The 10948-nt window shown below is 35.2% G+C and overlaps 1 protein-coding gene across 1 annotated transcript; it reads right to left on the bottom strand.

Annotated features, from left to right (window-relative positions):
* Positions 1–5224: 5224 nt before the first annotated feature.
* On the bottom strand, positions 5225–6401 carry LOC106297854 (glycine-rich cell wall structural protein 1.0-like). Its single transcript, XM_013734007.1, has 4 exons — positions 6248–6401; positions 5905–5924; positions 5618–5745; positions 5225–5558 (listed from the first exon to the last, which is right to left on the bottom strand). Exons 1-4 carry the CDS (start codon positions 6399–6401, stop codon positions 5225–5227), a joined length of 636 nt encoding a protein of 211 aa, XP_013589461.1.
* Between the last annotated feature and the right edge of the window lie 4547 nt (positions 6402–10948).

Genomic DNA, 10948 nt, shown 5'->3' with positions numbered 1-10948 from the left:
TTCAACGGTTGGATCTTCTGTTGTCTGGGTTTTCTTGAAGCTGGTCGCCATAGTTCTTCAGCAGAGCAGTCTTGGGTGTTTGGTAAATCCAACGGTGAGATCTTCTCTTATTGAGCTGAAATTTGGCAGAGGTATTGTCGACTTGTTTATCTTGGATTTGTACGGTTGGATTAGTTTCTGGAAGCCGGAATCTTTGTGAGCTGAGGTCGTTTGGTTGCTGCCGGTTTTGAAGCTTTGTGTTGCTCTCTTGTTGTTGTTGTTTGTGTTGGAGATAGCTCTTTGTAGCTAGACTCTCTGTTCTGTTCAGGCTGTTGAACAGGGAGGACGTGGTTGTACTCATACCATTTATATAGTGGATTTTTGAGTGGACTACGGTCCCGTGGTTTTTCCTTCTCACATCGAGGAGGTTTTCCACGTAAAAATTGTGTGTCTCATTTAGTTATCGCAACTTTGATATCTTGCCATCGTCGAAGTATTTTCCTCACAGGTTCGCACAAGGTCAGGGGAACACGACCGTGACATTCCGCTGCGCCGTGTGTCTTTCCCCAACATCTGTAACGTCTCTATCCTCTCCAATTCTGTCACAAAGCTTGGCCAAGCCTGAGGGTCCTTTATCATTGCAATCAGCTTCTTGCAGTCTGTCCCGAAGCTCTGGCATGTTGAGTGTTGAAGCATATTCTCCATCGCCCACCGCAGTGCTTCTACTTCCGAATGCAAAGCTGATTCGCGTCAAGTGAAATTCTTTGTTCCCATAAATTGAATGTTCCCAGCACTGTCCATCTATACCCAGCCGCATCCACTAAAGTGAGCAGAATATGTCCAAGATCCATCTAACAAGCAAATATTACCCAAACGTATGACTTGGGATACCTCAGGGATATTATCTTGAACCACTGGTTGTACCACTGGTTGTGCCGCATCGTTAGCATCAAACCAGGCTTGGCATTCACTCTCTGCATGTCGAACAAGCTCCAAAGGAACTCTATCTATTCCCCTGAAGAGTTTGTCATTCCTAGCCTTCCAAATATACCATAATATCCAGGGATAAGGATCCATGTCTTGTTCTGGCTCGATGATGCTATTCTTCCTCCAAAACAGATAATCCATATTTGTGTAGACGCTTGATACCGGAAATATATGTGGGCTTGTTGGAGTCGATGATAATGACCAAACTTGAAGAGCTGGCGGACATTCAAAAAATGCATGGGTCACAGTTTCCTCTAATTCTCCGCATCTTGGACAGTAATTATCACACTTCATATTGCGTCTTGTTAAATTCCTCATTACTGCCACATGACCAGTCACCAGTTGCCATATAAGATGACATATCTTCGTCGGCACTTTTACCTTCCAGGCAAAAGCTTGGAGCTTTGTGATGCTTGGTTCTACAACTTCTTTCTCTACTGCTGGTTTTAATACATTCTGTGCCACATAGGCTAAGGTTTAGTTGTGAATTTGGTGTGATTTTAAACCAAAATCTTATATATCATACTCTGACAAAATTTCAACCCTCTGATTGAATAATTTAATAAACGTGAAAAGAAAGTATAACTCCGTTTTTATTTCTTTTAACATCAGATCGGACCGTCCATATGTTGTTGGTATGGTAATGTCTATAGTTGGGAAATTATTGATGTTATCTTTTCTTGGCTTTTCAATCAGTGTCACAATAACCAAAACGTTTTTAATATGTTTTAAAAAAAAATAGGGATATCTAGACCGAAGTCCAACTAATCTGTTTTACGCGTACCGATAATTTGACTTTAGGTTTTCCGATAAGACCTAAACCTTTGTTCTATCTTTGTGTAGCTAAACAAATAACAACTTAATTCTTAGCATGACTCAATTCCAAAACTAACAGGTTTGCACCTTAGTCCAAATTTTTCTCTTACCATCAAACTACTACCACCGCTTGATTTTCGTTTTCAATATGTCAATTGCCAGTTATACAAGTTCAGTTTCTGATCGGTTCACTCCATTAACATTATCTGATACAGTATATTTAAAATAATTTGTTTCAGTTTAATTGATTTTCAAAATCGATGTACATTTATACTTCCAGTAAGTTAGTTGTTTTGAATTGTAGACAGGAAATAAACACGAATTTGACTTTTGGCTTTTTGTTCATAATCCATAGATTAGTGATTGGAATTCGGAGTTGTTTAATTAGTAAGCTTATCTTGCTTGACACATTTTCGGCTTTTGGGTTACAGGAGAATCACAAAGTGGACCCAAAGTGGATCATCTACACTATCAGGCCATTAAGATAGATTCTTAACTCATTTTTAGTTTCACTCTCAAGGAGCGGCTAGTTGTTAAATGGGTCAATTTGTAAAAAACACAGTAAGGAAAAAAATTCATCAAATAACCATTGCAATAAAGTGATTTTCTAATGGGACAATTATGTGCGAAACTGGACCAATATCTTCTTTTCCGAGTGTGACACTGTTTTATGTGTAACCGATTAATGATATTATACTGGATTTATTGAACACATAGAATAAAACAACTGTTCCACAGTAATAACTTAACTAAAATATAATACATATTGTATTACATTTCTATTATATAGGTTAATTATAGAATACAACAACAAATAGTAAAGTGTGCTATTTTGTTGATCATTTTTAGTAATTGCCAGTGACAATAGCATTAGTACAAAGGAGTTAAAAATAAACAATGAAGAGTGAGTAAAGAAAAGCAAATAACATAAGTGGATGAAAAGGAGAATCGAGGAGGAAGAAGAAAAAAAGAAGAATAAGTGAGGAAGTAGAACAATAAATGGAAAAATGAATATTGAGTAGTGAAGAGGAAGAAGAAAATAATGTAGAGGATATGGTCGGAAATAAACGAGAATTTGACTTTTGGCTTTTTGTTCATAATTCATAGATTAGTGATCGGAATTTGGAGTCGTTTAATTAGTAAGCTTATCTTGCTTGGCACATTTTCGGCTCTTGCGTTGCATGAGAATCACAAAGTGAGCCCTGTACACTATCAGCCCATTAAAATACATTCTTAACCCATTTTTAGTTTCACTCTCGAAGAGCGGCTATTGTTAAATGGGTTAATTTGTAAAATACACAGTGACGAAAAAAATTCATCAAATAACTATTGCAATAAAGTGATTCTCTAATGGGACAATTATGTGCGAAACTGGACCAATATCTCTTTTTCCGGACGTGACACTGTTTTATGTGTAACCGTTTAATGATAAGATACTGGATTTACTGAACACATAGAAAAAAACAACTGATCCACAGTAATAACTTAACTAAAATATACATATATTATAGAATACAACAACAAATAGTAAAATGTGCTATTTTGTTGATCATTTTTAGTAATTGCCAATGACAATAGCATTAGTACAAAAGAGTTAAAAATAAACAATGAAGAGTGGATAAAGAAAAGCAAGAAACAGAAGTGGAGGAAAAGGAGGATCGAGGAGGAAGAAGAAAAAGAGAAGAACAAGTGAAGAAGTAGAGGAATAAATGGAAAAATGAATAATAAGTAGTGAAGAGGAAGAAGAAAATAATATAGAGGACATGGTCGGAAAAAGTGAGGAGTTAGGAGTGAGGTCGCGAAGAGGTGTGAGGGGGGAGAAGAAGAAGAGAGAGGGGTTAGGAGCGAAGAAGAATAAGGAGGAGAAATAGGAGTGAGATGTGAGAAAAAATAAATAAAGGAAGAGAATACGAGAGAACGGAAAACGAAAATATGAAAAAATAGGTGTAGAAGAACAAAGAAGAGGAGAAGAAAGATAATATATTGTAACATACTATATTGTGCCATAAAATAGAATAGTATAAAGTATTTACAATATAATATTACCAATTATATATTGGTTGAATGCGGAAAAATATGAGAGAAAACCAAGAGTTTGGTCGAGCTAAAACTGTTAACAAATCAATTCATATCAAATTATTTTTAATATATGTTTAAATATGATGTATTATTTGAATTAGATATTGAACTATTCTATGTTTATCAAATAGAATAAAACAAACCAACATATATAATATAACATACTTCATACATATCATTGGTGATATTTTCCAATTTTGAATCACATATTCATTGTTGTTTTCTGAATCGGGAAATCGTTTGTTGGAAGGAAGGGAGGGAGGGATTTTAAATAAATTTTAAATATGTGCTATTCTACACATTATATAGAATATACCGAGATATTTGTGTTAATAACAACTTATATCTTTTGAAATAAAGTCATATCCATTTGAAAAACTTTTAAATACAGTATGTGTAAAAAATATGTGTGATTTACTCTGATATTATTATTTGGCCAAATTATATTGATACATAAAATATACATCAAAATAAAGAAATAAAGAGTGGATTACTTAAAAAGACACTTTCTTGTGTTTTGATACTAAAAAGAACACTTAATGCATGAGAGAGACATATTCACAATTTCCAAATCAATTGTTAGACTTTTTTGACCTTTAGAACATTTCCAACCTATAACACTATTTTAGTGTCAAAACCACATTATTTTAGTGTAATTTCAGTACTAAAAAAAGTTCTCCAACCATAACACCAAACTTAACACTAAAAGTTATTTTATAATATTATATGTATTTATATTTTTATTTGTCATTTATTTAATTGTTTATTTTATTAATAAATTAAGTAAATAGTGTTTTAGTAGAATGAATAGTATTTTAGTGTGATGAACAGTATCACACCAAATTTGATATGAAATTATAGTGTTGCACTAAAATTGTGTGATTTTTAGTGTTGGTTTGAAAAAGATTTTTGTGTCAAAATGACATTAAAATAGTGTTTTTGAATTAGGTTGAGATAATTTTATTCATTTAAGGTAGTTCCTATCTAATTGCAGTGGTTGAGTAACCGAGAGTTACAATTATTTCAATTAATATAGTTTGGTTTCAATTTTATTACTCCTTTTATTCTTAAAAGTAAGATTTTCTAGAGTATACACGTTTATTAAGAATTTAATAAATGTTTATAATTTAATTTATTTTTTACTTTATTATACACTTTTCAATAACTTTCCACCAATGAAATTTAATCAATTCAAATATTCTCAATTAATGTTCTCAAAAAAATCTAAAACATCTTATTTTCGGGAACGGAGGTAGTATTTTTTAGTTTTTATATTTTATTGGTTTCTTCTCCACCATGGCCTACGTATCTCCCACCCTCCTGCCTTCCATTTCTACCGTATACACCACCACCTCCACCATCACTATGTATCTACCTTCACGTACATTGCACCACCACCTTCTATGCAACAATCATCTCCACCACAATCTCCACCGCAACCACCTATATTATATCCACCACCGCCTTTCCCGTAACCACCACCTTCTTCACAACCACCACTTTCTCCGCTGCGGTATCCACCAGCTGCGACACCGCCACCACCTCCACCGCAACAGCCACCTCCTCCTCCACCTCCACGACCGCCACCACTTTCACGGTATCCACCTTCACGTCTTCTACCACCGCTTTCTCCATAACCACCACCAACTGCACAACCACCACCACCTCCACCGCAACCACCACCATCTCCACCTCCACTTCAACGGCAAGCTCTTCGTCCACCTCCACCACCATCACCACTTCCACCACGACCTACACTGCAACCACCTCCACTGTGGTATCCACCACCATCTCCACCACGGCCTCAATCTTCACCGCAACCTCCTCCAGTGTGGTACCCACCTTCACGTCTTCCACCACCGACTTCTTCGTAACCAGTCCAACCTACACATGAATGCTTAACCAAATTATATAATCAATTAGACAATTACTGCTTTGTCTTCAAGTTACAAACGTCAAGGAAGATGAAAAAAAGGATAGAACCTTGGAGGATAAGAGACTTGTACATACGTAACCTCCTTAGATGTAGACTCACGGCTTAACAGGAGCCAGAAGCTTCAATCCTAACATATACATCCAACCATAGAAACCACAATTTAAAACATTAAGTTTATCAAAACACAGAACAAAGCCACAGCATTAAGAAACGCCGCAAATACAAAATAAGTAGAGAATTTGCAAACTCATGAATCTTGTTCTTCATTGACTCTTCAGGTGCTACCTGAAGACCCATCCACGCTTTATTCATCTAAACCATTACAACCACAACAACAAAAACAACTCATCAAACTTATAAAAATACTACTTTTCTCATTTCTATAGATCAGAAACAAAACAAAAGCGTATCATCACCTCGAGCAAAGATACGCCGCCGTCATTGATCTACCAGTCTCACAATAGTAACGGCCAAACTCTTTATCCTCAGATTTATCAGCTTCATCTTCTCCAACATCACCTCTCTCTCTCTCTCTCTCCTTCGCCTCCATTACCACTATTCTCGTTTCCACCTTTACTCTCACAGTCTCCGCCGCCGTCGCCATCGAAACCACTCCAAATCACTAAAGGTTTCATCTTCTAATCACTGATTAAGTTATTAAATCTTTTTAACCTTCGGAACTGAAAGATTTTAGGAGTGAGATTGAGATTCAATTGGAATCAGGGTTTGTGAATTGGGAAAGTGACTTTCTCGGGGTTTGTTTTTTATTTTTGAAATATTGACTATTCAAAATGCTTTGGTCGGAGAGCGTAACGAGAGTGAGTTTGTTTCTTACAGAGTATTTTGGTCTTTGAACAATGAGAAAATGTGTCTAAAGTAAAAAAGTGTCTTATTGTAAAATTACAAAGTCAAAAAGTGTGTATAAGTGTAATTGTTTCCAAAATAAATGGGAGGGGAAAAGAAGAAAAGAGACATAAAAGAAAAAAAATTGAATCAAAGGTTCAGATTGCTTAGGAATATATGAAATAATATTACATAAAAATGTATTGCATATTCTAGCAAAATGTTTATTTGGTGAATTATTATTTTTTTCATGCTAATTTCCCTTGTTTAATACTTCTCCATTTTCTTCTCAAAATTAAAATAATTTCATAATGTAGTTAAATTTTACTTTAGTTCTACACTAATTTAAAATAAAAAGGAAAACTAAAATAATATATTATTCTATTTATAGAGAAGTTACCGGAAACTCTATTTTATAATGAAATATATATATTTCTTTTGTTTTAAAAATAGATTTGTAGATGCTCTTATAGTTTGGCCTAGGTAGACTGGAAAATTCCGGGTGAAGTTAGACATGTCAATTAGGGCCGAAGCCCGTAGTCCGAGCCCGCCCAGCCCTAAAAATTATCGGGTTTGGGCTTCGCTTTATAAGCCCAAAAAAAATTGGGCCTTTCGGGCTAAGCCCATTTGGGCTTTGGGTATTTTGGGCTTAAGCCCGTTTGGGCTAGGGCCGGCCCGAAAACCCGAAATTTATATTTTAGCGTAAATGTTATCATTTTTTCTTGTAATTGAAACTATTATTAGTATTGATATATTATTTTAATATTTTTATCCAAACTCTAATAAAGCAAATATAAAAGTTGTTAATGCACTTTATTGTTTCATCATTACAAGTGTTACATTTTAAATTTTACAAAAGTACCTTCTTCTTTCATGTACAACATGTTTTTATTTTCAAAATACAAAGTATGAAACGTTTGACCATGTTTATCATAAATTTTGTTCTCTTATATTTTTTGTTTTAATTGATAATTGATTATTTAAATCTTATTAAATTTGGTTTGTGTATAAAATGTTTTTAAAGCATACGAAAAAATAAAAAAAATTGTGATAGAGAAGAAAATTTTAAACTCACTTTATAAATTTTTTATTTTTTAAAAATGAAACTCTTTTTTTTAATGAAAATTCACATGTATTAAAACGATGGAAGTGGCAATGACAAATTATTTTTTGAAAAGCCCACAAAAGCCCGAAAAGCCCTATAGCCCTATAAGGGCCGGGCCGGGCTTTGAATTCTAGGCCCAAATAATTTTCGGGCCGGGCCGGGCCGGGCTCAAATATTTACGGGCTTAGCGGGTTTGGGCCGGGCCGGGCCGGGCCAGCCCGAATTGACACCCCTAGGTGAAGTAAAACAACTTTCACAGGAAACAAAAAAGGTTCATTTTATTTAGAGCTGGGAATTTGGGTCATTACCCGCGGGTCCCGTCCCGTTTGATCCGTCGCGGGATGGGTGCGGGTCGATCGATTTACAAATTTCAGCATGCGGGTGCGGGTGCGGGTTGAGTCGATTTTTAGCGGGGTGGGTGCGGGTCAACCAAATTTGAGTCGCGGATATCCGCCGACCCGTAAAATAAAAAAAATATTATTTTTTTCTAAATTTTTTTAAAATAAATAAAAATAAAAATGAAAATATGTAAAAAATATATAAATTAATGAAAATTATATAATTTAAATTATAAATGTATAATTTTTATTATAAAAGTAATTAATTGATAATAAAAATAATTATTTATTAAATTTAATATTATCTGCGGGCCCTGCGGGTTACCCGCAATCTTAGCGGAGCGGGTGCGGGTTTACGATTTTTCTTTCGCGGGTTATGCGGGTCGGAATTTTGAGTTTAAAAAAAAGAGTCGATCCGCGGGTTGGTGGGTCATGCGGGGCGGGTTGACCCGCGAACCAAGCCCTAATTTTATTACAAGCTAGATATAATTAATTATCTACAGCTCATAGCCTCATACACACGTATTTGAATCAAGTTATGACACATCACTACGGTGCATTAGTATGAACTATGAACATAGAATATAAAATCTAAAAAAAAATCTCCTCACTTTGATATGAATATATTTGTTCTTTTATCGTCTCTTTGATTGTGATAAACATTGGCTTTTTGCAAGATTGAATCAAAATTCAAAGTCAAACTTAAAACTAACTCATGCTTTTCTTGAATTTTTGTTTTGTCCTATTCACTCCACAAGTTCATATAATTCACGAAAATACCGTCAAATTTTTTTATTTTTTTTTTCGAAAATGATGTTTTTACTCTCTCACCCTCATCATCTTCAAGTAATTGCAAGATTGTCATTGTCATCAATACTCCAACCACCATGAACAACCAATTTGAAGCTTTTAACGCACTTAAAATCGATTTACACTCTCTTTTTCTAATTTGTTATGAACTAAAAACAACATTTCTTTCACTTTGCCTCCATATTCATCCAAAAAACTCAAGCTTTTGATTCAAATTTTTTTTTTATGGTTGATAGAGTCATTCAAGCATACTATTCTTGGTGGGTTACTTTCGTTTGAGATTCTGGGTGGTTGGAGAAGACTCTGTGTGCTAAGAAAGTCATCTCACTAGTTTAAGGTATGAAATTAAATTTTTTTCCAGATCTGTTCGTGTAGAAGACTTACCCGTAAGTAGTTTGGCTGTAGAAGACTTACGGGTAAGTCTTCTGGTCAAACGGACGACTTAATTGTAAGTCGTCATCTCTGTTTGTCAAAAAAAATCTAGAGAATACTCTTAGACGACTTAAGTCGTCTAGGATAAACGGGTTAGTTTTGCATTTGACCGAATTGTGCCAGATGTTTGATTTTTTCTGGACGACTTACCAGTAAGTCGTCTCCGGGAAAACAAAAATTTTATTATTTTATTAAAGCTGGACGGAAAACAAAAATTTTATTATTTTATTAAAGCTGAACGACTTATCTGTAAGTCATCTCAGGTTACTTTTGCAATTGGAAAAGAAAACTTAAATATTTAACTTTTCTCAGACGACTTACGCGGAAGTCGTCAAGTAAGATGACTTACTTGAAAGTCGATAAGCAAAGTCGTCCAGATTTATTTCCTAGATTCTGGTCAAACCTTGCTTATCTCGGACGACTTTCTCGTACGTCGTCTACCTGGACGACTTTCAAGTAAGTCGTCTGGGTAAAGTTAAATATTTAAGTTTCTTTTTCGAATTGCAAACTAACCTGAGAAGACTTACAAATAAGTCGTCTAGCTTTAATAAAATATTGAAAATTTTTGTTTTCCCGGAGATGACTTACTGGTAAGTCGTCCAGGAAAAATCAAATATCTGACACAGTTCGGTCAAATGCAAAACTAACATGTTTATCCTAAACGACTTATAGGGCTCTTTATTAACAAACAAAGCTGGGCGACTTACTTGTAAGTCGTACTATTTAAAATTCAATTGCAAAAATGACATGTTTGGACGACTTACTGGTAAGTCTTCCAGACGACTTACTAGTACGTCATCTGCGTCAATGTATAGTAAACTTTCATTTTCTCTATGTTTACTAATGTGTTTTATTTTGAATTTTTGTAGATGATGCGTCAGTTACATGCAGTGTATGGAGAATAGTTGTTGAAAGATTGCCTTTGGGATTTTGTGGTTGATAATGTCAAAGGAGCGAGAATCATTTTTTTTTTGGAAGGTTTGACACATGCTGAACTTCTTACAATGGCTCAAGAAGATTATAATCTGAACATGAACACATAATCTGTGGAGATAACCTACTCATTACCAGCAGAAATGATGCATGCTCCTGACACCCCTCCTATTCATGTTACAAGTGATAGACAAGTTCGAAACTTGCTCGAGATAACCAAAACGCATGGAGTACGGCTTTGTGTATCAAGCCGTAGCAAGGTGGAAAGGGTTTCAGAGTTCAGGGAAAAAATGATGAAGCTGATGAATGTTTTGAAGATGATGATGATGGTTTGGAGAATGATGGGGAGGAGGATGATGGAGAGGAGGACGATGGGGAGGAGGATGCTGGTCTCTCTATTGTTTCTGAAGCGGACGAGAATGGTGAGGATTATAGTGTTTATGGAAAGGTTAAAGATGAGGATGAAGAAGATGATGATATGTGTTTTGAAGATATCGAAAAGATTGAAGGAGGAAGATCGAATGGTAACAATATCTATGTCAACCAGAGTTTTGTTAGCAAGGATGCACTGCTTTCAGAGCGGCGGTTGACAGCAGTGAGGTTTAAGTTCTCCTTCAGAATATACAAGTCAAAGAAAACTCTCCTTGTGACAACATGTCCGGTTAGTGGTTGTCAATGGAAGGTCAGAGC

Source organism: Brassica oleracea, chromosome C6 (assembly GCF_000695525.1).
Source record: "Brassica oleracea var. oleracea cultivar TO1000 chromosome C6, BOL, whole genome shotgun sequence".
NCBI classification, from domain to species: Eukaryota; Viridiplantae; Streptophyta; class Magnoliopsida; order Brassicales; family Brassicaceae; genus Brassica; species Brassica oleracea.
The sequence above is the reverse complement of the archived record's forward strand: the minus strand, read 5'-3'. Positions and strand labels throughout refer to the sequence as shown.

Coding starts and splice junctions, on each gene's coding strand:
- LOC106297854 (XM_013734007.1), bottom strand. CDS start 6,401: ATGGCGACGGCGGCGGAGACTGTGAGAGTAAAGGTGGAAACGAGAATA. Junction 5,925..6,247: donor CCGTTACTATTGTGAGACTG/GTAGATCAATGA, acceptor TGTATATGTTAG/GATTGAAGCTTCTGGCTCCT. Junction 5,746..5,904: donor GATTGAAGCTTCTGGCTCCT/GTTAAGCCGTGA, acceptor ATTCATGTGTAG/GTTGGACTGGTTACGAAGAA.